The following is a 27055-nucleotide window of genomic DNA, read 5'->3' as shown; positions in this document are numbered from 1 at the left end:
CATTCAGGTTCCCACTCACCTGTCTGATTTGATGTTAATGATGGTGGTGAGGATTTGGGTGCTGAGCCAAAAAATGTGGTACTTCTTCCACTATATTTCTACCATCCCTGTCCTTCTCCTTCCTAGGGACTATATTCCCCCTCAGTCCTCTCTCGTCTTTTGCATCTTCTTGGTACTTGTCTTTAAGTTTCTTGGCCAAGTGATTTTCCACTGACAGCTGGCATCACTCTCTAGTAGTGGTAATAGCTCTCTAGAGTACTTCCCAGCTTTGTTGAGGTTTAGCAATTCCTCCTCAAAGAGAAACTGTATTGTGAGGAAATGCTGGATGCCTTGTGTGAAGACATAAGAGTCATTATTGTTCATAAAAAATTAGTACACAGTCTGGAACAAAGTTGCTGCAGGGTATTAATTAAGGCAAGACCCAGCTGCTGCTCTAAAACCACACATGGAAATTCACAGTCTGTCATCATTCTCATCTCTCAAACAAAAGGGATGTGGTTTTCTGTGCAGGTAAGTTATATAAATGTCCTTTTACCAGCAGTAAAGCAATCAACAGAATGAGAGATTATATGAATTGATTGCCTAATCTCATTAGGGAACATGCAGCCACAGTACAACAGTCCTGCATAAGCAGTAACCCATGGACATGTTGCTCTCAACAGAGAGCTTTCACTGTTAAAATGGCTGTAAAACAACACAATAAGGATTCTTTTAGCCCGTTTTAGGCAATGCTGAAGTCAGAATTTTACCTTTATACACTGAGTGCAGAATGTGATCTTACAGATAATTGTAGAAGTGTTTTCAAGTATGTTAGATATGGCAGGAAACACATCAAGCATGTGAATGTGTATACTGAGAGTCTTAATGCTGTGCCTTGGTAGCAGCAGTATCTTTGTGCATTATGAGCCTTACTAACATGTCTCAAAGAGTCCTAAGTCTCCAAAAGATAAAGATGCTTGAAAATAAATTCATGAAAAAGCAACTCCATATTCTTTATCTTTGGAGAGGCAGGCAAGAGATGCCTTTAAAAGATAAGGAATACTTTAATTATTTTTTCACAATTTTAAATAGGTTTGGATATCCATGTTCTAAATCCTCCTAAATGGTAACCTTTCTAGCTCCTTTGCCAAGGCACATGACATCACATAACTTGTGTTAGAGTTACACAAACTGATGGAAAAACATTACATTTGAGAATTAGATTCAGCTGATCTCAACTGAAAATCATACAATCAAGAACATTTTTGGCTTTTTCCTGAACTCCACCCTGTCAAAAAGCAGATAGTGTAAAGCCACATTAAGAAACTTGCAGTGCTCACCAAGTGAAAGTACGTGAGCTCTGCAGGTGCACCAAGTTCTGAATTCCTTTCAGGGGCACAGGCCTTGCTGCTCATATTGTCTGGCAGAGCAGCCTGCCAAAGGAAACTCAGAGCTGCCTGGGCCATAGAAACAGCATTTAAAAAATGCACCTCTATACTCTCTTGCTGGAAAGGGTTCAGAAGCAACTAGAGCCAGCCTGTTCTTATGATATTACATAAGGGTCCTTTGTATTACTCTGTATTTGTCAATCATTATATAGTGAGGCAACTGTATGTAGTTATGGGAAACAGAAACTACAGAGATGGTGGTACCAGATAGGAGGTCTACTGAGCTTGATTTGCACCATCTTTTTAGTGCACATAGGACTCTTTTCCTATACAGTGAGATTCCTGTACATACCCTGGAATAATCTGCTTCCTGCTTCACCAATTCATCTGTCTGACATCCAGCATCTGAATATCAATTAAAAAAAGATAGCAAGTACTGTGTAGGCCTAAGCATATTTTAAAAATAACCTACTAATGACTGAAATGCCCAGACAGTTTAAGACAACTGTGAACCTAACCATTTTCCAACTTAAAATGCAAAGATTAGGCAATTGTATGTGAACAATTTGAAGTGTCACATCCAGTGACCTACAGATTAGAGTATTATCAAGTCAAACCACATACTGGGGGCTATTTTTTTCAATTTAACTCATGTAATAGCTCTTCACATTATGTTAGCATCTTCAAGCAAATCTCAAGGCCATGCAGTAACAAAGAAATTTGTATCCTGGGAATTCCACAAGTGCCTGCAAAACCAGAAACAGAAAATCAGAAACAATTTTGTGTGATCTTTAATCTGTTTTGCTGCTTCTCAGAACAGGATTGAATGTTGTTATAAAAACAGACAGAAGCCTGAACATGCCACCATGTGCTATTCTTACATTTCTACATTTTCATATACATAATTAAGAGTATACTTGGAAACACACATCAGCAGGCTGGGTGGGGAGGATGAGGGGCAGACAGTTAAATAGAGATGTGACTGAAGAGGCCTTCCTCCAGGAGAGGAAATGCTTGTCCTGGGAAAAACATTCAGCCAAGCAGACTATGTTCTTGAGACTGGGCTGTTACTTAAAAAAAAAAAAAGAGGAGAGGAGAGGTCATCCCTCAATAGTACTGATATGTATTTATGAATATTTTGATTTCTGATATTCTCTTGTTTATAAAAAAGCCCTTTTGCATGGTCAAATAACAAATCCATAATCTCAGTGCAAGAGAGAATAATACCTTGATGTTAGGCAAATGGGATAAAAGGGATAAAAAAATTCCAAAGCCTCACAATTTCAAATTCCTATAAAACAAAACCACTTTATTTTAAATTAATGATTTTGGGGGTGATATTTCATAACCAAATAAGCCAAATGCGATCGCGTTTTTTGCATCTGCTTTTGTGTCTGTCCAACAGCTTTGGAGTATCTCGGCCACCTTCACCCACATCTAACAGACGTAGCAAATTCAGCAATATTAAGTTTCACTAGTTCCAGGAAATGAGGATGTTTTAGTAATGTTCTCAGTGAAAAGAAAAGTTACAGGGTGAAATTAGACTGTTGCTAGACACTGGAAACCCAGTGTGGGAGTGTGATATGAATGTCCAAATCCAAGAAAAGCTCCAGTTAGAGTTCCCATGTTACTGGACACTGGCACATAACAGTCCCCCATGCCCCTAGGACACACAGCAACAGCAGCTAGGTTGCACTAGGACCTGCAGACAGAAGCATGCAAATTCCTGCTAATTCCATTATTTGTCATGTGACTTTTTTTTTGGAACTGGAGTTCTCAGAATTCCAGCGGGCACAAACCCAGGCATCTAACAAAGTTCATTCACTTTAAAGTGTGCGTATCTTTATTTTGACCTTAACAAATCCAGTCATTATATTCATAAATTACTGGATCTTATGTTTCCTGTGTGCATAGGAAACTACTACTGAGTAGGAGCTGCGACAGCTACCATAGCATCCATTATTGAAATCCTTGGTTTATTTTCTGTACCTTAACATTTTCATTGAGTTATTTAGACATGTATGAATGTTTCTTGCAAGGGGAATTTCCAAGTGGTAAGTTTACATATGAAGTCAGTGTGTGTTACTGTTTGCTGTGGAAGTGTTTGTATTACTCCATCTGGGAGCACAGATTACACTCTGGGATTTATCTGTTACAACCACAGTAACTAGAACAACTCAAATAGCAAATGACGAGCACACACGGTCAGATACTATGATGATAACAGCTACAATGCCAGAGAAATATAAGTAGTGAAAAATTCCTTCCCTAGCCTTAACCACAGACAGGTCTGTCTGAGAACCAAAATAGTTCATTTGGTATGTTCCATGCAGATATCTGGTCCTCTTAAATATATTAACACTTACTTTCACCAAAATGGAAGCAATTTTTTTTTTTAACAGCTTGCATTCGATCAGTTATATTCTGGGCTTTTATTTCAAACCTGTTCAATAATGTCTTAAAACTCCATTTATAATAATTTTAACTACTTAACTGTATTTTTATCAGCCACATTTGCTTCGCTTTTGTCAAAGCAGAATCGTTCAAGCCTATTCCATCTTTTTTTTTTCCCCCAGGACCCTCCACCACATAATCTTTCTATTGTCTAAAATACGCGTTCCATATGTTAGATTGTTTTAGGCTTTACTGAATCTCTTTTAAAACAGGGTTGCCCAAGTTGAACTGCTCTGATATCCATAGCTTAGCATTTTTTAAATGTTTTTTATCCTGCATTTTTGCACAGTGAATTAAGAATCTGAAATTTGAACCTGCTAGCTCTACCAAGTCATTTTCTGCCTGCCATTTTAACTCCTGATTGACTCCTGTTTAGTTCCTGCTTCATCTCTGCTGCACACCACTGTGTGTTCAGTAAATTAAGCTCTGTGTTCCACTCCCAGCTGAAACATAGTTCCAGACCATTTCACTCAAACAACCAGTAAGTAGCTAGAAGTTATGTTCCAGGATCTGGAAAATAAATCTTACAGCAAATTGGCTTTAAAATGAAATGGCCATGAATTTAATAAAAAGAAATATTGCTATATCCTTTGCTAAGGTTTTGAATGGAAAAGGGAAAGAAAGGCTAGAACTACGTGGATACCTTTTTTCCTGCTCAACTGAAAACTTAAAAAAACCCATTGAATTGCAGAAGAATTCAGCAAACAAAGAAACCCATAATAATTTTAATTTTAGTTGACAAAAATGTTTTACTTCTTTTGATATGGTTGGTTGTAACACTATTTAAATTCCTTTAGCTTTGGGGACAGTTTTCAAGACAATGAAGATGTTAATCTGAAATGAGTAAATTAAACACACTAACACAATTTTTCTGAAATAAATCAGTCTAAACAATCTTCTGACTACTTGTCAGTGAAAAACTGTTCACCAAAAAATGGAGTTTCTATACTTATTGCTAGCAAAGAAATGCAAAATTTTTAATATTCTTCATTAACATTTATTGGCAGCTTTTTATCCATGACGATTAAATGCCTGACATTTTTATTAAGTGACTAACTGGAGATCTGATCTTCAAAGGGAACAATTTCATTTGTGATTTCAACTTCCACTAAACTCCCTGTGTTTATAAGCACAAGGGAATTCCAAAGACAACCAAGTCTATCCTCCACTTCATAAAGAAATCTTGAAATAGATTTTAGATCTATGCAGAAAATGTGACTGAGAATATGCTTTGTGGCATTGCAGTATGACCAAAGACCCTTGGGTGATTCCCTAGAGCACATTAAGTACAAGAAACATTTTCCGGAGTTATGCTAAGCTGCTTTCACTTCCTTGTACTTTTGTCCTCTGGAGTCATTTTGCAAACTGGTGGTAAAGTGATGCAGCCCTTCAAAACATTGTGTCTGTTTTGAGTTGTCCCTTCAAAGAGCACAAAGATGCACTAACATACTATGCACTGCCATGGCAACGAAACAACCAACCTGAAGCCCATGCTAGAAAGACCACGCATATTTTCTAAACGGGTATTTTTATGATCTTCTCTGCTCTGGTATAGTTAGGTTATAATTCCATAGATACATAGTTAATTTTGTTTGATTTTCTTCTCTCTAGCTATGTTCACACTGCTGCTCCTCTCTGCTAGAGAGTACTCCAAAACACAGGTAATCCTGCTGGGCAACTGAGTAATAAAATTCTTTCCCATCAGTTGAAGATGATAAAAAAGCCATTAAAATCCCTTCAGGATTTCCACATCTGTAGACTTGAGCACTGAGAAGCTACTTGTTTTACTGCACCCTTGGTACTAGGATACATAATGCTTGTCAAAGCCAATATTGGGCTTTCCCCTGTGCAGTTTGTCACTTCCCGGTTTCAGAAGAGTTCATGCTTTAACTCCTCCTTACACAGCTCCTCCCTGTCTTGTGTGTTCCTTTCTCCTTTGAAACTACAAAAATCAGCTACACTAGGCAAGAGGTTTGTGAAGCTCTGAAGTCAATTATACAGACTACACCAAAACACAGCTGTGGTCAGTGGGTAGATGTGTGGGTGTGGGTGTGTTAAATATGTTAAAGAGTTTTTCTTTTGAAACACAACCAGAGACAAAATCACTAAGGTGAGTTTAGCATTCAAGATTCCTTCCTTCTATTATGGGGCCTAGATATACAGACACAAATCTTTGAAATCATTCTCTCTAGAAGTAACTGGAGTATTTAAAGCTACTTCAGCAAAGAAGCTGAATTAGCTGAATAACGCATTGGACCAAAGGCACTTCCATAACTTTCTGAATAATTAATTAACCTGGTCGTCCACTCATCACTTAGGTACGAATGTGTGTATCTGATGACTCGATGCATCAGAAGAATCCAGTGGAACAGAAAAGCCAGCAGAAAGGCAACTCTGAAAGTGAAGGCTGAGAAAGGGGGAGTGAGGGAACAGAGACACGTAATGTCTAAAACACTCTTATGGCTTAGGGATTCCTTATCACTCTATTAACCAAGAGTCACAAACTACCTGCAATTACTAGCAAAATGATGGGAGTTCATTTAGTAAAGGGTGATGAGAGCATCTTTGGTTTTGCTCCCCTCCCCAGCTTCCCACCACAAAACTGCTAGGAGGCACAACAACAAAGGAAAGAATCAATATTCTTGTTGGTATCTAAAGCATTGAAATTTAGCAAAACAGCTTCAAATTCTTAGTAAGGTGCTTCAAGGGGAGTTAGGGTTGATCATATACAAATGCAGTAACAGCAGGTCCTCTCAGACATAAATTTGCTCATTGATACTCTGAGTATTCAGGTTAGACACGTTAGGTAAGGAGGAGATGCACATATGTGTTTTCTCCTCACAGAAGTATAATGAGCGTGAAGGATGCTCCCCACACCTCACAAGGCAGGTAGTTTTCTTTTCATGTCTAGAAAAAACTTTGTGGCAGCAACTGCATTACTGCTATATCTTCTGGGAGGCCTTGTCAAAGTCTATGTAAGTAGTATTTCTCTTGACTCTTTTCTGTAATATTTGCTGTAGGTTTGCTATGTGACTGCACTGATAGCATGGACACTTTAAATGCACTATCAGTAGAGCAATACCTCTTAGCCTGTAAAGCTGTGAGCAATCAAAACTCTAGCCATCTCCTACAAAGGTATGAATCCATCATCCAGAAAAATGGTAATATACACAATTGTATGAGATGGTGTTTACAATGCATGCAATTCCAAAAATAAGGTATTAATCTCCTTATAGTTCTATGGATTTATCATTGTTACCTAATGCTGTTTCCGGATTCTGGTTTATTTCTGAAGCCTGAAGTTCACTATTTCACTCTTTTTCTCAAAAATTTTAACACATGACCAAAATGGAGACCTCTCATCTATGAAAAGAGAGACATCTGAGCCATTAGGATACCCGTGAGGCTAGAAACATACCCACCTAGCAGGGACAACTTCCATATCTAGGTGAGTGTGCAGACTGGGATGGACCCTGTCTGCCCCACAGGAATAAATCTTATCGATCATGCTTCCATTAAGTGCAATGCTTTTGTTTATATGGACTTTGGCCACATCCAATTATAAAAGCAGCGGTTTTTTACCTTCTTGCTGGAATATATGAGTAAATAAAGCTCTTTTACTGAATACCAATGACAAGCCTAACTTAAAAAATGAAAGGCAATGCCCTCAGTGACAGAGAGTTTATGTTCTTAAATAATGTAAACTAAATGTTGGGCTTTCTGTCAAAGTTAAGTACCTGCGACTGCTGCATGTAATTTCTGTTCACTAAGCCTAAAACTCTTACTGGGTCTCCTTTTCTCTGAGGCATTAAATCCTAAACCAGTGCTCAGTGAAACAGTTGAAATCCACTAATTTAAAAGACCAGCAACTTCCACTTGATTTTCTCTCTCCTGTGGCTTGTTCCAAGAATGGAGATCAATAGCTGACCCTTTGACTTTGCACTTAAACGCCAGATAATTAAATTGTGTTATACTGAAATGATGAAGTGATGAATTCTGGGGAGAGGAAGCTACCTTATTTGCAAAACACACTGAAGTATGACACTCAACAAAGAAGGGAACTCTGAAGTTTAGTAAAGTAGCCCTTTTATTACTGTATTTCTCTAATTTTTTCTACTCAGCTCTATGAATGTAATAAAGGAAGATGATTATTTAAACATCTATTGTGATTAGAAAATAAAAAACCACTGTAAAAGCCTCTGAACACATCTAGGTATTACTGAATGACAAAACTAAAACGGGGAATTTTTTTTCCTTTTCCATTGGTCAGTTAAAGTTTTAAATAAATATACTTGAAAAGAATGCTGGGGTTGAAAATAAAAAAAATCTATGTGCTAATCAGCAAATCTGACCTATTGCATCACCCCAGCACAGGATTTTAAGCCTAGAATTCTTGCCTTGAGCCAAAAATTTGTTGTTTAAGGGACTTTCTTCATTCCTTACATACAGAGATTGTGGCTTCAGCATGAGTCAGAAAAGTCTGGCCTCTTAAAACAGACTAACAGTGATGAAGGTATGTGGGATTTTGTTCTTTTTCTGTCTTGTTGATGAGCCAATTCAAACCTTTTGAAGTGACAAGGGACTAGAGGAGGGCTCTTCAAATGTACTTAATAATAAGCACCGTTTTTATTGAACGAGTCCAGCTAAAACTTGAAAGTAAAAAGGTGGCCCCTGACAAATACATGTGCTGGACTGAGGCCTTGTTCAGTCACCTGCAGGCTCGTGTTACTCCTGTTGCAGCATGCTAGCAGTGCTGATTTGTTGTCTGCTACAAGCTGATTTCGGCTGCACGACTCACCCTCTGTTAGAGCAAACAAGATGATTAATGACAATGTTATGCAGACAGCAACTGAAGCCAACAAACTCCTCAGACTAGATTCCTCCTCTTCCAGGAGGGAAAAATGTCTTTCCAATAGCGGAAACAACAGATCCAAATGTATCTACAGGGAAGGTGCAGTTAAGGTACCAACAGAAACACAAGGTTTCCATTACAGACTCCTGTCTAGATCCTTCCTGTGTGACCTCAGAATTGCTCAGTCTGTTACCCAGCCCACTCTGCAAACCCAGAACAGCTCCAGATCAGACATTTGACTTAGCAGCTCCATGGGAGCTCTAGAGTATGACACTGCTTGGCATCATATCCTTCTTTAGCCCACTCTTTACAGTGGAAAAAACGATTACATTCTCACTATAGGACACTTCTGCCTCTCCTTCCAATCTGGGAATTTCTCTTTGTGAAGCCCAGGATTATGTGCCAAGAGAGCTCACAGGCTCTCAAGCCATTCATTCTCAGTGGTGTGGTCATTGCATAGAGAAATTATGTATGTAGTAGAATTAACCAATAGGTACACACAGGTCAAATGGCAGGAACCAAAAATGGGACACAGTGACTTCTTAATGTCATTACTTTTTTTACGAGATTCTTTTGCAAACATATCTTCACTGATAACTGTGCTCCTTTTTTGATCAGTGTGATGACCTTTCTTTTCTCAGCCCTCAGTGCGGGACACAGGTTACTCCTTGCTTGTCTAAAAATGGAAGGGACTTCTCTATATGAAAATGCTAGCTAGTGCTTATTGAAAAATTCTGCTAGCTGACTTAGATGGTCTGAAATTCTGAAATCTGAAATTATTTATCTGAGTTCTGATCACTCTGGGAGATAGAAACTTAAAAATTAGAGCAAACCTAAAAACTTGAACCTGAAGATGCTTGCATTGCAAGAATGCCTGAAATCAAACTGAAACTTCATAAACCATCCCTGTCTGTACAATGACCACAGGAACAACCTTTGCAGTGGTTTAGACTGCTTTCAATGAAAGTCTACCTCACAAATTTTTATTTGTGGTGGCTTTCAAAAAATTTGCGTGGTAATGTTCAAGATCTCTGGTTAGACAATGGAAATGTTTAGAGTGGGAGAGCAATTAAATAGATAATGACCAATTATATTAATCTGGTGTGAACTGTGGGTGAATTCATGCTGAAATTGGGAAACTTTGGCTACACGAGCTCTGCTCAGCAGTTGCATGAATAGCTGCAAAGAAGGAATCATATGACCTCATGAATCAGTCTTTTCTCTGTTGACACATCAATGATTTTATTATTCTTTTCTACTTAAAACAGGAGAATGCTTGTAAAAGCAAAGCTTATCAAATTCATGAAAGGTTGTCCTGCTATGCGAAATAACAGACTAAAGGATTATTCATCTAATCTGAGACCTGCACTTTATTTATCTGAATTCTGGAAGATGTTGAATGTCATCTGCCTCCAACTGAAGTGCACATACTTTGGCATGAATAGACCTTGTGGGTAAGTTATGACATTTCATGTGCACAGCAGCTCCCAGGATTTGGAGACAGGATGAGATTTCATTTTGCTAGAAGCCAAGCAAACAGAAGTTAAGTAAAGTTGTCTTTGGCTGTAATTGTGAAATGTCTCCTTGTGAACTTTTGAACTGTTCAATCAACAACATCACAGTAACACAGCATGCATGAAACCTGGGGCTTCAGCATTTATAAGCACAGCTAAAGCTGTAAAGCTGAGTGAAAAATCTGATACTGAGAGTTTATTGCAACTGTATAGAAGAGAGAGGGAGAGGGATTTCCTGTTATTTTATTCTCATTCTGGGTGAATTGTTTGCCAGAGAGCAAGGTGGTGTTGAAGTAGTTTATGAGCAGCATCTGCCAATGGCCATATTGAGCATCCAGCTTCAGGGAACAGGCAGCTCTGGAAAGTAGTTTTTATGGGCTGATAATCAAACACTAAATCTGTTGCTTGACACAAGGCAGCTACCATTCAAGGTATGCATAAAACTATTGCATACACCTCAAAATCTTATGCCCAGATTGTTAAACCACACTCCCTGTTTAAACCAGGCTTCAGGTTTTTTGTTTTCAATAGAGGAGTTATATTCTATTGTAACAGTTGTAGTTATGTTCTAAAGTGCCCACTTTTAAAACAGGTCAACTTCTTAGAAAAGACAGTATTTGCAATTCCACATTCAACTCTTGCAAGTCTCATTTATATGTCCTATTTTGTCAATACCTTCCCTGTTTCTTTTGCATCTCCTGGCAGCCTCCTTCAACCACAGCTGTATGAAAAGGAAAAAAGAGCACCAGTTACTTGCTCCTTTCTAGTTTCAGCTTTTTTCAGTCTTTTCTATGTGTTAATACTTTAAACCACAAATGTTTTTAAGCACATACCCATCCAGGCCTCATTCTCATACTGAATCAGAAAATAAGCAAGAGAAGGTTTTCAACACTTCTCCCATTAACACCCATGGTTTGACACACCCTAAGTGCAGCTCAGCTGCTGTGATGCCCCCATTTGATGTTGGTTTTGAGGACAGCTGGTACAGGGTCGTGACGGAGTCAGCCCCACCAGCCGTGCCTGACGTGTGGGGTCATGGCATAGGAGAGAGGCCATGGCCAGTGCTGGAACTGAATGAATGGAGCATTTGCTGGATTGTGGAGGATCCGAGTCACAAGCCAATTATCTGAGTATGACTCTGGATGCGAAACATAACTGAAAAGCTGAGATCTTACACAGAAGACAGATGCATTTCAAAGACACCTTTGTCAAGGGCATCTTAAGATATATAACTTACATAACTCAAAAACAGAGAGGTGTTTTCAAAAAACTTATCATGGACTCACATAGAGAAATCAACTGGATTCCCTTTTTAATGAGCAAATACTACTACAAACACTACTTTTCTATCTCAAAGTAGTATTGAAAGGAACATCTCTACTATTTTAAAATTTACTAAAATATACATATATACATCATGCCCCCCTTAGCAACTATGTCTTCCCTTGCATGCTGCACCCATGTGTTCATTGCTTGCCTTTACAGAGCACTCTGTAAAGTGTTAAAACTCTGTTAAACTCAGTTACTTCTCACTGCAGAACATGGTTTATACATATGAATCATGCCAGAAGGGCTGCCCAGCAGCCACCATTTTCTCTGTAAGTATTTAAAAACCTTATTGGCATGTAAACCATTTCACCTTGTGAGAGATCAATGATTCATTAGCAGAGATTCTTAATTCTGTGGGTTCATACATGTCAGGTAAAAATTCAGTAGCTGTAACTGTAGACAAGTCATAGTAGAAAGATCCCTATTACTTCCCAAAACATAAATTCCTAGTGCCTCCAGCACATTTATTGCTGCTCTTGTACACTTGTTTGTTCAAGAGTGCAGGTCTATTCTCTAACAGACCTGCTTTTCTGGGTGAGGAGGGGAAACCCACTGGCCTGACTTTTTGAGGTGGAGCATCCGTTCCCTGTGTTTGTAGGAAATTAGTTGATCACACTTGGCATGCCTGAAGCACAGTGGCTAATGAAATACTCTGAAATACAGGATCTTACTATGTACTGTGGCCAAATTTTTTCAGGAGAAGATTCCTGGGATAGGGAAGTGCTATGAAATATAATAGGAATTGCACCATTACTGTGAAATTCTAAAAGATATCAGTGTCATGTAAGTCTGCAGGCTAGCTCTAAAACCTGATGTACAGGATATAATTTTTACTTTGAAGAAGATCACAGAAGTTCCCTGCTGTTCTTACTTCCATTTGGACTCTTGCTCAATCCAGTCCTAAATCTGAGAACCAAAAAATTATTTGAACCTGATTTCCTTCCATATTCCTAGCTCCTGCTGAGCACAACTCTGGCAACCATGGGTCTTGGGCTGGGATTCAAGAATTGCAATATGCAGAACTGCAAGGTTCATAAACTTGAATAATTGGGAGGTTCTGTTACAACAGACAGACTGTGAATAAACCCAAAGAAAACAGGAATTGCAGCTTCATGAGTTGTGGTATTGTATCCTGACTTAGCTTTGCGGGATTGAGATGATCCAATTATTGCTGTTGCAGCTTGACAGTGCCAAATGGGACTGCTTATTATTCCTATCAAAAGACATGATGCACAAAGTACTTTGAACTTGATTTTCAGCCAATTGGCTGGAACTTGTTTCTACTTTCCTTTGAAAATTAGTTTTTACAGCTCAGTTTTAGGATTTGTGAATAATGGACAAATAACAGAAAAACTTAAGTCTTTGGAAAAATGATACATCATTACACTGCACAAAACCAGGTATGTGTTTAGCATTTTTTGCAGAACATAAATACCTCAGCACTGTAAAGTTGTGTACACCATGCTGTCTGCATGCTCATCGATGCAGATTTGTAAATCACCTTTTCAGGGATTCACCCTTTGTTCTACTACTCAAGGCTGTAAATGCTGTTAGGAGAACAAAGTCACCACTCTGTGTGAGGCAGGTAGGGCTTATTCCCATGCCTGAATAAAGGGGGGAAGGAACTGGATACAACGATGTCTACATAGAAAGTAAGAGAGAAGCTGAAGGATCAGTTAATTATTCACTGACTACTGCTGTGTCATTGGAGTTCTGCAGAGATGGTAAGGAGCTGTGTTGTATAATCAGAAGAGTCAAGCACAAGCTTGACCTAGGAACTCAGGACTGCTTTTATATTTTTAAAACATTAGATATTAAAAAATCCAAAGGTGGTCTGATTTCCAAGTGAGAAACAGCTGTGCAGTGAAAGTTACTGTTGTTCTTCCTGTGTTTGCCTGTGAAACCACAACAAATGTACTCAAATGAAAAACGTGCCAGCAGAGTCACTTCTTCATAAAGGAATACCACGGACCTTGCCTTGCACAGATGAGAATGGTACAGCCTCCTCAGAATTACTTGGCTGAGGAAACAGTTATGAGATAATTTGGATTTCTTTGCAAATGAGACTAGAACTCAGTTCCTCCATAGCATTCAAAAAAGAAAAACTATCAAGTACACCAATCACATCAGCTCCTTGCCTTTCTGTGAGAAATTCATCTAAACATCTAAGAAAGTAATTTGCATGCCAACACCAGAAAGATGTAGCTTATACCAAATGAGTTTGAGTCTCTTGCAAACAACAGTGGTCATATCCAATTGGCAGTGTACATGTATAACACAGAAATGCAACTTGGATTTTTCCAAGGAAACTCTACACACAGAACCAGAGTTGGCTCTTGGAAAGAAGCTTTAAGCAAACATTTGCACATAAGTTCAGTACAGGTATGGAATGTTTCTCCAAACTAATTAGTCTGTAATTCACCTGCAAATGCTAACCTTAGCAGCACAAACTGATGACATAACTTTAGAGAGTATAGCTGCTTTTTCAAGAATTCATTACAAAAGCAAAGCACCAGCCAGATAATATTCTCTCAGAACTTTTTTGGAACTTATTATATTCTTGATAACAAAAAAAAAATTTTAGTAATTTTTGCCTTAGTGACAAAAATTAATCTAGTGATTTGTACATTCAAGGAGGAGTAGTCTATTGCATGTAGAAATTAAATTATGTTCCTGTAAACAATTTATAAGAACACCAGTCAGGATTCTTTTTTTCACTGAGAAGTTTGGTGTTAGACTGGGAGGAGGGAAGTACTCAAATCCTGATTAATCTATCAAACATAGTGAAAGGGGAGAACTAGGATTTTTTCATGTTAGAGTCCTAAAACCTCAAGGAATTAACACCAGCCTATTAAACAATCTCATTTTAAATGATAGGGAAGAGAAAAAGAAAGTATCAAGCAAAAGATATAGCTTTAAAATAGCGTATTTTCAGAGAGGTGATTTTGTTTTGGTAAGGGCAGTGATATTGTTTACCCCAGAGGCCACACTGCTCAGAAAAATCACATTCAGAAATGCAGAGAAAACAGACGAGTTCTACATGACTTTTCACCAGTAAGCAATGTTAGCAATCTAAAAATGTGTAGCCCTTCACCATGTAGGCCCTTTTGGTATGGGTCAGGTGAGATTTTATACTTGGAGAGGAAAGCTGTGTTTGCTTAATCCACACTACTTACTGGAAACATCAGCCAATTCCAAATACTGCAGTTAGGGTAAGAAACAGAATCACAGAATGTTCTGTTCTTTTTGTTGTCTTTTTTTTTTTTTTTTTTAGAGAACACCCCTTTGGGGACTGACTGAAACTTTTCTTAGAAGATACTGGTGCTGAACATCTGTACTTTGACAAGCAGTGTTCAAAAGCTGTTTCTCATTACAGTTTTGTATCTGCAGTATAGAGTGAGAGCTTTGTAAATTATCACTTTAGTATAAGGTATCTGACAGTCATGTTCCTAAACACATTTCATCTGCACATGTCCCAGTTATAGAAGTCTGGGACAAGGATCATGGTAAAACATTTGTGCCAGCTGTTGTACAATATTTGCTTACATCAGTGAGCACAGCAAAGATAACATTGTAATCTGCCTGACCACCTCAGCCTCTGAAAGCTACCAATGACACTTATTAATTAAAATGGCTCCCCAGACATCAGACTGCTAAATTTGTACTCCAAGCTCCAACAGATGCTGGCTTAAATCATGTCTGATTTGGTCAGTGAGATGGTGCCCTTAATGATATTGTCCTGCAGACTGAAAGGAGATGCCAACACAACAAAAGTCACTCAAGCTGAACAAAAATGTGGGAAAATGGTTAAGTCTTTCAGCATGGTAATTACCTCGATCTCGTGTGATACCTGAACTCGTCTGCACACGAGATGTTAAGAAAGCTGTGGAGGACCGGGATGAATGATGAGTAACATTGTGTTCCCACAACTTTCTGGCTATGCTCCTCTTAAAGTTACTGTTTCAGACCCTCCACAAACTCTGGCAGTCATGTGAAAACTTACCTTAACAACAGCTTAAGGGATTCTGCAGAGCACGTAAGAGCTGGAGGTTGTGGGTAGAGGGAGAATTCTCCCTTCAGGTTCCACTATTTGAGCAATACTGAGGGAATCTATGAAGCTGCAACAGCCCTGTTCCCCCTTCAAGGCCTCAGGAGTGCATGGAGGAGCAGCAGAATCAGTTAGCGTTCACTAAAAGTTATATTTAACTATGCAAACCCACTTTTACATGTATTATCAAGGCAATGCTATATATATGCATATTATATTTGCAGGTGGTGGGCTAGGAAGATGTTTCTTTCCAAATGAAACACAAGATTCTGTGCTTAAAAAAACCCATGTGTGTTTCCTTATTACGGACACCGAGAGCTGTTTTTTTTAAAACAAGGGGTATGTGATTAGCTAGTCTTACCTCATATCATACACCTTGAAGTAAAACTGATTCTATTAAATTCACACCTAGTATCTATTAAAATTAGTAATCAGTAATTAGAATTACTTTGTCCCATGACCAAATTCTACATCTTCTCTGTCATTTGGGAAAAAAAAAAAAAAAAAAAAGAGCTTTTTAATACATTTCTTATAGGTCTGTTTAGGTCTGTTTATGCTAGTAATACTATGTAGGGGCATCTATAAATTCCAACGCAGTTGCTTTTCTGGTTGCTCATACATTTGTTCATACATTTCTATTTAAGCTAGAATTTGGTTCCAAATGTTGCCAGTCTGAGAAATTCTAAAATGCAACTGAGAAGAACTCAGTAGTTTTTAATGATGAAAGCTGAGTGAAATAGAAGGTGTAAATATGGTACGTCTTTGCACAAAGGGGAAGATGTATCAATGATAATCCTGTCTGAAAGTAACCCTTTGGGGTATCTAAGAAATTCAGTTTTGTTTTGGCCATGTTAGGAGAATTTAGAAGATATTTTTACAAATACACTCTGGATTTATTACACAGTAAGGCTAAACATTTTATTGGCACTGCTTGTATAGATATATATACAGCAAATGGAAGTTTCCATTGACTTTGAGGGGCTTTCAGTGCTCTATGGGGAGTTTCACATGCATAAGAAAGCTGCATACAATTCACATAGGGCTTGGAAAATATATCAATCACCAGAATAATCAAAAACTGCCATGGCCCTCATGTATTAATGCTCATCTCCAAGTCCTTCTGCTGGTATTTAAAAGAGATTGCAAATTAAAAGTCAGTAAGCCCCTACATATAAATAACAAAAATTAGTCTGTGGTTCTGTGAGATTTTAGCAGCATCTCTGTTCTGTTACAGCAGGGTAAGGTCCAAACTACTAGATTAATAACGTAGGACAGCCCTATATTCAGCTACGAGATTTTGCAAGGATGTAAAATAGTCTTAAGTCCCAGTCTAGTATGTAAATTTGTACCAGTGTAATTTCATTTATTTACCCCGAAACTGCAAAATAAGTATTTCTCTGATCTATTAACAAACAGCCCATCATTTCACCAAAAATTTTGCAGGAAACATCTGAAGTTGTACTAATTCTTTTCAGCTGGCTCCATTCTAAGTTCCTCTAGTGGAAATACTGACAGCTGTTTACTTTAAAAAGCTCAATATATCCCTTCTGGCTGCTGTACCTCACCTGGTCTTACTTTGGAAAAGTTAGCATTTCTGCTGCTCTCCTTTAAACCAGCTTTAAAAGCTACTGTTGAAGGCAGTAAGGACATAACCAGCATGCCCATACTGCTTGGGTATTTATCGTCCAGGGATATTCTAGCTGGCTGCAGGACCAAAGCAGATGGAAAGATGCAAAACATGCAGCAGCAACGCTGTGTTCTTTCATATGAGTTTTTCAGGTGCCTCTATTCCAAAAACTCATATAACCAAATAATAGAGAGTGGTCTGGTAGAAATACAGTGTGCAATAAATCTAAGATAGCTTACTGATCCATTGACTGCAACATCAGCAGCTACCCAGTCACCAATATTTTGCCTGTATTTCCCGAGAGCACTACAAAATGACTGTAAGTGATTACAGCAAATCTTTCCCCTGCACTAGAGGTCATTTCAGGATATGCTTACTTTAACACTGTTTGACTTGTGCCAAGTTCCTGGTTAGTAACTGCTTTTTATGTTAGGGCTGCAAAAAAGCTTCTGAGGTCGTTTTTTCTACAAGTAACCACAGCGGTAGCACTCTGAACTTTTAAAAATTTTTCTTTTATATTAAGTGGAGGCGCTGTAAGATCTGCTGAATCTGCAAGACTTGAAAAATACAGGATATGTGTGTCTGACTTCAGTGCTTGCACTTAAATAACCCACATTGTCTAGCTATTGTTAAACCGAACACAGCAAGATAATGATCTCACTGCCCATGCAAAAGCCAAGTGGGTAACAAAGGGAAAAAAGTATACCTATAGAAATTCTACAGAAAGGACCCTTCAAAAGTTGTCCTGCATTTGAACAGCAGAGTATTTTTTTGGCTCTGTCAGCACCGACTTCCAGACAGCTGATCCAAGATTGGAAGGGGGTGGGGGGGAAGTTGGAACATGTTTAACTTATAAAACAGAACTAGAAACCACATGTCCAATATAAACAAGTTCCAGGTTTCTGCTCTTGGACGTGCTATAACCATATTCAGCCAGACAATAACACAATGGAACAGTTGTATTTTAAATGGTTAAAGGTGCCTTCTTTTCAGATGGAATCCAATTGTGAGTTTGTTTCATAAGGAATTCCAGTTTAGCAAAAGGTTTGTTTATGCAAAACTTCTGCCACATACACTTTCCAGTGTCCTGCAGAGAAACGCTACTGCCGAAAAGTCTTCTGCAGATCATTCTGAACACTCTTGTCCATAGGGCTGTGATTAATTTCTAATACAAACACAGCTATCAATTGCAACTGTCCATTCATTAAAAAACTTGCCTGCTGGTTGACTCCCAATTATTTTTAAGACCTAGATCTTGCCACTGAGAAGGAAAGTGCTACTACCTGTGTTTAGGATGAGGAAAACAACTGGAGGGTCATCCATCCTCACTACTTCCAATAGTAATAGGTTTCATTACACTGGACTCAAGTCCCACTTCTGTGCTAAAAGAAAAATGGGTTGTGGAAAGAGAAATCTGTGATGTTTCTGATTTTCCATTAGACACCTAGTTGTAGCAATGACAAGTACAGTTTTACTTTAAATGCTTTTTAGCTACAATACCTACATTCTGTTAATTGTTACCAGAAACTTCATTTCTGTATCTTCTGCATGACTAATATCTCCATAAAGACTAGGGAGAAAGACGGGGGGGGGAAAAAGAAATAAAGGGAAGCCTTTCACAGAAAAACCTGTATAACCATCAGGAGAGGTTCCTCCTAACAGCTAATATTAATCAAGTGTGTGGTAAAGACAGGTGTCATCCAATTGCATTCTCCATGCAACTAATTCAGCCCTAACTCTTTTGCAGCTGAACTGACTGCATCCTGTTATTCAGTCTCGAAGCAGTCCGGTAAAAAGAGTGAGTAGGAGTAGTTTTACTTTTCTTCCTGACTTCAGCTCCTTTTGAAACATGTAAGTTTTAAAATTTGCTTACTTTTCCAGAAATTTATGCCCTATGTTTATTTCAAGGACTTTAACATTAAGAAACTTATAGCATATATATTTTTTGTTATCTTCAATGAACATAGATTGTTTGATCCAGGCTTAGAATCAATGCTTTTAAAAAAGAACTTTAGTCTTGGGAATTGCATTGTAGGGTGAGGACTTAGGCAGGGCTTTTAAGGAAGTTGTTCTATGTTTTCTACTGACTTTTTTTTTAACGTGTTGAAATGTTCTTAGAGGAAGTAAGAAAGGAGTTGTGAAGTTCTTTCAGAGGAAACACAAACAATGCTTTAAAAATCTGTATTGTTTTTAAAAATATAGGCTTATTAAAAGAGTTAACATTATCAGTTTTCAGAAAAAAAGTAACAGGCTGCTGAAGTTCTTAACACTGAGAAAGAAGGCTTACGCCTTAGGCTGGAGAGACAACTGTTTCGTGAGGCTGGTATTTGAATCTATCCAGAAGCCACCACTTGGGTCCATCTCAGAAAAAAAACCTTAGAGAAAATATTTTGATGCACTCAGCAAAGTAAGGAGGTGGAAGGCACTTAAGGGCCACAACAGCCTAAAGTCATCTTGCAGCTTTTGGATAATCTGGGTGTATGCTAATGAGAGTGAGGGAAGCATGCAGAGCCTGTGAGCTGTTTCTAACTTTTAACACAAGAAATCTAACCCAGGAGGCCCAACATGCAGAGGGACAAACTCATTTAGTCTGTCCTTTTGCCTTTGGGAAATCCACATTGGGGAAAGGCCTTTCCAATTTTCTCTGGTATCCTGTTCAGAGGGAGTGCAGCTCCCCATAAGTCCTGGTATTCAGAGCAGCCCAACTGGCAGCTCAGGAGGACGGACTGAAGCACCAGCACCACTCATTTCATCCTGCTGTACACAAGAGCTGTCTGCAGTCCTGCTTTGCACTGCTCTTGAGTGGCACAGAAGGCCCTAGACTGGGTTTTTTCTCTTGCAATCTTTTCCTGCAAAGCCTCGGGTCTTCACCAACACTGCCCACTTGCTACACACATAGACATATACCCCTTTAAGAGTCACTGTGTGCCTAGAGACAAGCTAAAGAAATCTCAGCCAAATCTAGTCCATGTTTTTTTTTTATTTAACTAGTTATGTTTCTGGTAATTGCAATTGCCAGGTGCTAAAACAGAATATAAAGTTTGTTTCAATGATAGAAAAACTTCCTTCTTACATTGTTGATTGGTTTCTACACACATGGATAGCATCTTGATTCAGAACTTAAGGGAAGCTGTGCTTTACTGTTTTGTTTTGAATTAACATAGTGTGAGCAAATCAGACTTACTAGAACTGAAAGTGAAATCAAAACCTCGATTTAAAATGGATTATTTGTACTTTATATAAAGGCCTCTTTACCAGCCTGAACACAAGCAATATACTCCTCCTGTTTGTCCAGCCTAATTGTTATGCTCGTCATACTTGTCACAGTGAGGTTTGATTGCTTTATTCTCAGATTGCTTTCAAATGACAAATACATTATTAAATTCTCCGTCTTCACATACACTAGCTACAAAGTCATCAGAGAAATTTTGCCCAGGGAAACAAGATATAATAACTGATGGGGAAAAAAGGGTGCATAAGCTAAAAAAGAGCTTTTTGTCATATAGGTTCATTAGTGTCATCCTCAAATATGTGATTATAGAGATTTAATGTAAAGAAATGGAAATAAGTTGGTCTTTTCTACCTATTTCAATTCAGCTAATAAATAAGGGTTAGACTAAAAAGAACAACACATGCCAAATAATATATCCTACACAATTGCAGGGTTGAGCAGGCAGAACACATAGCTGCCCAAGCTCACTCTGCCAGCTAGAGATCAACATACGTCTTGACCACCTTCTCTTGGATGAGTCCTAACCTGACATCTATGAGCAAGGATAATATAATTAGGCCTTTGCTTCTTCCTGTGCTCCAACAGCCACATAGAGCTGGTTTAGCAATAGTACAGAAGAGCTACTGTTAAGCCGCATGGCCCCTAAGTTGGTTTTGCTGCAAGACTAAGTAAGACTCCAGGCTGAGACTGGTGCCTCCTTCTCCTTAGCTCCTGCTAATTTGCGCAGACTCATTTAATTCTGATGACTGACTGAAAAGCTGTTTCTGTGTTAAGATGTGCTGCTTAGTGCTTATAACTAGTAAGTTTAGAAGGACAGTTCAATGGAGTTAAATGAAGGTTTATTTCGTACTTTCTCTGCATTCATGATGGTGATGGTGTGCTAATGCAGATGGCTAAAAGCTTGAAAAGTCACAATGATTTGATGGGGAGATGCAATACATAGAATTCTTGTGATACTTGCCGAAAATCCCATCAGTTTTTCTCAATGTATAAATACGTCATATAATGCAATAAGCTGGGACTCTCTACAGCCTCTCAGAACACAGCAGTCCTGGACAAGGCTCTATAAGATTGTAGCCTGTAGATTGCTATTAGGCTCTGTACTGTCTCCCTTCTTTCACTGGTGCATCAAGAGACCAACTGGTTTCCAGTAACTCCAGAAAATTTCCAGACCTCTGTGCTGAAAACCTGCTTAGATGAAGGAGAGCTCTGTCATGTACATTATTTAGCTGATTTTTTGCAAGTCCTTTGTGTTTAGGAATTTTCTCAGGGGAGAGGATTTTTGAAATCAGTGCATCAGTGAAACTTTTTGTATCAGTGGGGTCAGTACAGCTTGGGACAAATGGGGGTGCTGCCTCTGTGGACCACAACAGAGCTTTTGAGATCCACGGGAGCCTTAGTGGAAAAACAATCAGACTTGACAACTACCCACTGGCACTAAATATAACCTTCTGGTAAATATTAAAACTTCAAGGGCTTTGTGGCTGATGATCATGTTGAACTCCAGGACATTAAGTAAGAGCCTAGAGTAGAAAACATAAACATGAAAAGAAACATAGGGGGATGGGAATTTTGAAAGCTGGTGGAGAGAACAGAGAAGATTTTGGTGACAAAAGTTTTTTTGCCTGGTTCAAGGGTTTGCAGTGTAATAAAGATGAAGTATTCATAAGGTTGAGACAGATTAACCAGTAGTATACCAAAAAAGCACACAACAAACTGTGGATTGCTCCAGCACATTTTGTCCTAATAGGAGTACTGAAAAACACTGTACACTGAGTAAAGGACAAAAAGCAGATGCTCTTGGCATTTCCATCTTGGTTCTTCTGCTTTAAATAGGAGAATTAGCATCCTGTGCACTATGGTTTTTACTTTACATATTTAAGCTCTGATATCTGCCTATAACTATCAGAAGGATTTCACACAGAGCACCAAACAGCTGGAAAATAGTACCAGCTCTCAGTCCCTCTCAATTTGGGCTGGATTTGATGCAATAGTACTTGGAAGGCTCTGTATCTCTTTGACATAAGCTCAAGGATCCAGTCTATCCTTCCTCAAACCATGAAGAGTAAAGCCTTTATTTTCTCAGCACAGCAGCAGACAAGGACAAGCAAGTTTCTAAAGCAACTCATAAACTGTTCTGTTCAAGTACCTCTTGCATGATCAACAGTTATCTTCTAGCCTGCAGTGCTGTTCTCAGCCCTCTGGTCACCCCTAAATAGCAGCTCATCTAGTCATACAGCACATGGAAGAAGTTCTGCTCCATAGCAGAAGTTTTGACTGTTCTTAGCAAGCAGGTTTGGGAGTTATTTGGATAGCTGTTTAAAGCAGCTTCCATGTGTACCTGGAGTACTTTCACCACTGCTCTGTGAGGTGGATAGCCATCACCCTGTCTATCTGACAGCTGGGCAGATGGATGTGTTAGTTAACTAGCTCAGGATGACTAGAGAGCAGAGGAGACCCAAAGCCCTCGTTCTGATGCAGTAAAACACCATGATGTGTTTTGTAAGAACAGACATTTACCAGTCCTGGGAGTGATCATTTGTTTTGTTAGCTTAACTCTTAATGTCTTACAAACCTTTTTCAAGGCTGTCACAATTTCTTTTAAAGATAGAAAAAAATTCAAACACCTTAGAAAACGTTCTGCAAGGAGAGTAAGAGGCATTTTAAGCCTGTTTAAGACTCAGTCCAGAGACAAACCTGTTGCCAGTGAGGAGGGAAACTTGGCAGCTTTGCTTAAAGCTTCCCACACAGACACTGGAGACGAAAGAAAACAAAGAAGCTGTAGTCCCCGAGGGTCCTGCCACTCCCTGGGCAAAAACAGTCCCTTCCCTGCTTTTCCTTTAGCTCTCAGACACACACACGTGCTCTCTTAGTGCCATTAGCTACAGCAATAACCAGTTGAGCCCTACAGTCACGGAAAGAAATACAGGAAATGAAGGGTTAAAAAAAAAGGGAAAAGAGAAAAAAAAAAGAGAACTTGGAGGCGAGCCAGCGTCCCCGAATGACTCCGCTCTGCCGGCAGCCTGGAGCGACACTCCCCGCTGGTCCTGCCCTCCCTCCTCTCCCAGTAGGGCGGGCATACCAAGCCCTCCTCTCTTTTATCAGGGGTTGGAGTTCCCCTTCTTGGTCTCTGGTTGGTTTAGGAATCCAGAAACGCTGCTAAATTTATCTTTTGCTTTCAGTACAATGGCAAATGCCAGCAATAAGAATGCAAAAGAACTGAAAATTAATGGAGACAATTCCCTGCAAGCCAAGTGGAAACACCTTTTCTGTATAACTCCCAAGGCGGCAAAAAGCAGTTACACAGTGCAAAGCAGGACAGGCTGCCTGGGGTGCCAGGAACACGCTGTTCCTTTGGCTGTGTGCCACAGGGAATTGTCCATCCATATGCTCAAATTTGATGGGGCTTTCTTCTCTCCCACGGAGAGCAAAGCATATTGTCAAATTAGAAAGGCTCTTGCTTTATCTCAGGAAGGCAACAGAAAAAGCTGAAGGTACACTGAAAGTAGGGCCGGCATGGGTGAGGCTAACACCTCAGAGCTAAAACTGCTCAGGAGTTATGTCATGCTTAGTTCTGACGATCTCATTCTGACTGCTCTTTGTAAGAGAACTGACCACACATCTTAGTAAACTAATTTGCCATCTGAAATTACTCAGTGGAACAGCTTGCACAAGTCTGCTCTAGTCGGTGTGGTGCCTCAACACATGTGCTATGATTGGTGTCTTCAGCAGAGATTGGTCTCCTCAATTTTTGGTGTCCCCTGTCTGACTGGAAGCCATCCCATTTCCTGGCACCAGGCAGAGGCGTGAGGTGTGGCAAGTCATGGGGCCTGTTTCAAGATGGCCCTCCTAATACTTTCAGTGCAACTTTCACAACGCTTGCAAGACTTCCACTTTTTCTGTGGGTGTGTCTCATAAATTACAGTACCAACAAAAAAGTGCTCAGTCTTCACCAAAAAGTAAGCACTGAACACTGATGAGTACATCAAATGTTTTTTTCTTTTGAATTCGGTTTTACCCAGCTGCCAAAAGCTTTTTAGACACTGCCCAAATCCCCCTCTCACCTCACTTATGGTGTCTCCTTGTGACTCATGTTCAGCCTCTCATCTACCTTCTGCTTACTCTAGCTTTCACAAAGTGTCTGCTAAAGAAAGAAACAGACACACAGCCATGTAGGTGCCTCTAGAACATTTAATTTTAAAATATCAAGAGTATCGATACCTGCATGGGAAGTGATAAGCTGCTATAAAGAGAGTGACTGGAGCATGGAGTAGGAAAACCGGGGAGGTAAGAAGTACAGGAAAGGGAAGTAGGAGACACACAGAACAAGAAGGCCAGCAGCTAAAAATTACAGCTTGGTACAATCCACACAGATGACCCACATGCCGCTCCCTGTGACATTAATAAAAAAGGGCAACATTAGCTTTGAATCTATGCCCAGTAAGGGCTTATTACCAGAGGGGCTTTTTTTGTTGTTGTTTGGTTTTCCCGAGCTTGAGTTCCGAGAGGTGAAACCGTAACAGTGGCCAAATAAAAGTTTGTTTGGTTTTGTTTTTCATTTTAATTACCAAGCTGTAACAAATAAATCTCTGGCTGGATTGTAACTAACCTGTGTGGGTCCTTAGATGAGCTTTAAGATGGGAAGATTTGCCATAAACTTTTTCACACCCCACATAGTGGCATTTGTGCTTTTTCTGGGGTGATCCAGGGTCAGTCCAGCTTCTTATGCGTTTGTTCTTTTGTCTGGGGCTTGGCTCAGTTACTGCAGCCAGGCTAGTAGGTGTGGCTGCTCTTTCTCCTCCATGCTTACCAGCTGAAGACAGACTTTCTTCCCCAAACTCCTCAGGAGCAATAGAAATGTGTATTTGTTCTGTTATATCAAGCGTCTCTTTTTTTTCCATCCTTAGAGCAGGTGAGTTTGGGACATGCTGGTTCAGATCTGCTAAAATGCTAGCTACCACGAGTAATGATGATCCATTGTCTTTCCCGGTTTCTCTGACTTCCCGTCCATCTTCTTCATTGGATGAAGGAAGTATTGCTGCATCAAGTTGGGGATCAGGCTCCCCTTTGGGACTATGGATAACAGCACGACTTGACATAGAAACAAGGCACTCTGCTGCAAAATGATCCACGTATGCTGCTGTTGCCATTTTTCATAAGATTAAAAAAAAATCCAAACAGACGAAGACAAAAAAAAAGAAAAAACAAACCAAACACAACAGTGCTCTTTCCCTTTTTAAAAAGATTACACAAGCAGACTTTTCCCTCCCTTATTTCTTAGGATCGGTTTGTAGGAGTAAAGGCTGATTTAGCAGCCATCAAACCCACACTTTGTTCATGACGATCACACCCAGCTTGTCACTAAATCGAAAAAGCGTTGGCGGTCCAATGGAAGAGAAAAAGAACAGCAGATAGATCCTGGCACTGGCAGCTTGTTGCTCGAAGTATGGATTAATGCCGTTTTCTCAAGAAGGCAATGAGCTGGCGATGCGGTCTCGCAGCCCTCCCATCACGCTGTGACAGCGGACCCGGCGCGCCCCGTTATCGCTGCCCGGAGCCGCCCGGACCCCGCGGGGCGTGGCCTGGGGAACATCTGGGCGTGACGTCAGCGCGGGACCGCAGCCCGCGCCAGCAGGTGGGCGGCGCGCGCGGGGGGCAGCGCCCGCCGACGGGAGGAAGCGCGCGATTGGCTGGCGGCGCGCGCGGCCGGCACCCTCCGCCCCCGCCGCGGCCGCAGCGCGCAGAGCGGCACGCGCGGACCCCTCCGCCGGTCCCGGGCCTTTCGCTCCCTCCCCTGCACCCTCTGACGGACGTAAGCGATTCGATAACATCCGTGTTAGACCTGCACTGCAAGGGACAATTTAACAGGCGCTGAACTGTTACCAGATTAAAACGCTGTGAAGTTGGAACTGATACAAATGACAGGAAGGAGCGAGGCTGCACAGTTTGGTCCGCAGCTACACAGATGGAGCTCGGATGTGGATTTTAATGGGTTGTGACAGGTTTAACTAACTGCTGGGGAATACACTTGAAATCACCTTCCTTTCTGTCAAAACTCTAGCACTCTGCAGCCTCTGAATTATTTAAAAGTACAAATGCAAATAAATTTGGTTTCATTATTATTTTCTCTTTATAAAAGATACATCTCAGTTTTATAGCGATTAATGCCTGAACCAACGAGAGAGTTGTATTTGTGACTAACTTAGAGAGCAGAAGTAAAGAAATGCATCTAAATGGAGATCTGAAAGCACTTGTGATACCTATTACCTTTTGCTGGAACATGCTTCTCCAGACTAATTCCTATGAAATTCATGTCTTTAGCAAAGATGGCCCTTTTCTCTGAGATGGAAGATGATCAGAGGAGGGTTGCTTTGGAAGCACTTCTTTCTGGAGGAAAATTTTTGTGGAGTTTGAGGGGGTGTGAGAGGAAGTGAACATCTGTTCCAGAAACCCAAATAGTTTTGGTGTTAGGCTGAGCAAAAAGCTGGTTTCGTACATGTGGAAATACCACATTCAGGAGTAAAGTCTGCTTCTGCTACCACTGTGCTTTGTGAAAAAACAGGATTTATGTTCCCATGCAACACTGCCCCTCAGGGCCAGGCTTATGGGTAACCTGTGCCTGCCACAGTGCC

The 27055-nt window shown here is 39.9% G+C and overlaps 1 protein-coding gene across 1 annotated transcript in view; it reads right to left on the bottom strand.

Annotated features, from left to right (window-relative positions):
• The window catches only part of KLF13 (Kruppel like factor 13), a 34197-nt gene extending 8186 nt beyond the window's left edge, over nucleotides 1-26011 (bottom strand). The window contains exon 1 of the mRNA XM_048317820.1: nucleotides 25033-26011. Coding sequence (XP_048173777.1) covers nucleotides 25033-25573 — 541 coding nt within the window. The 5' untranslated portion in view covers nucleotides 25574-26011. The remainder of the gene's footprint in view (nucleotides 1-25032) is intronic.
• Nucleotides 26012-27055: the final 1044 nt, after the last annotated feature.

The sequence above is a fragment of the Corvus hawaiiensis genome, chromosome 13, assembly GCF_020740725.1.
Source record: "Corvus hawaiiensis isolate bCorHaw1 chromosome 13, bCorHaw1.pri.cur, whole genome shotgun sequence".
Lineage (NCBI taxonomy): Eukaryota > Metazoa > Chordata > Aves > Passeriformes > Corvidae > Corvus > Corvus hawaiiensis.
Note: the sequence above shows the minus strand (reverse complement) of the source record. Positions and strands in the feature narration are given on the sequence as shown.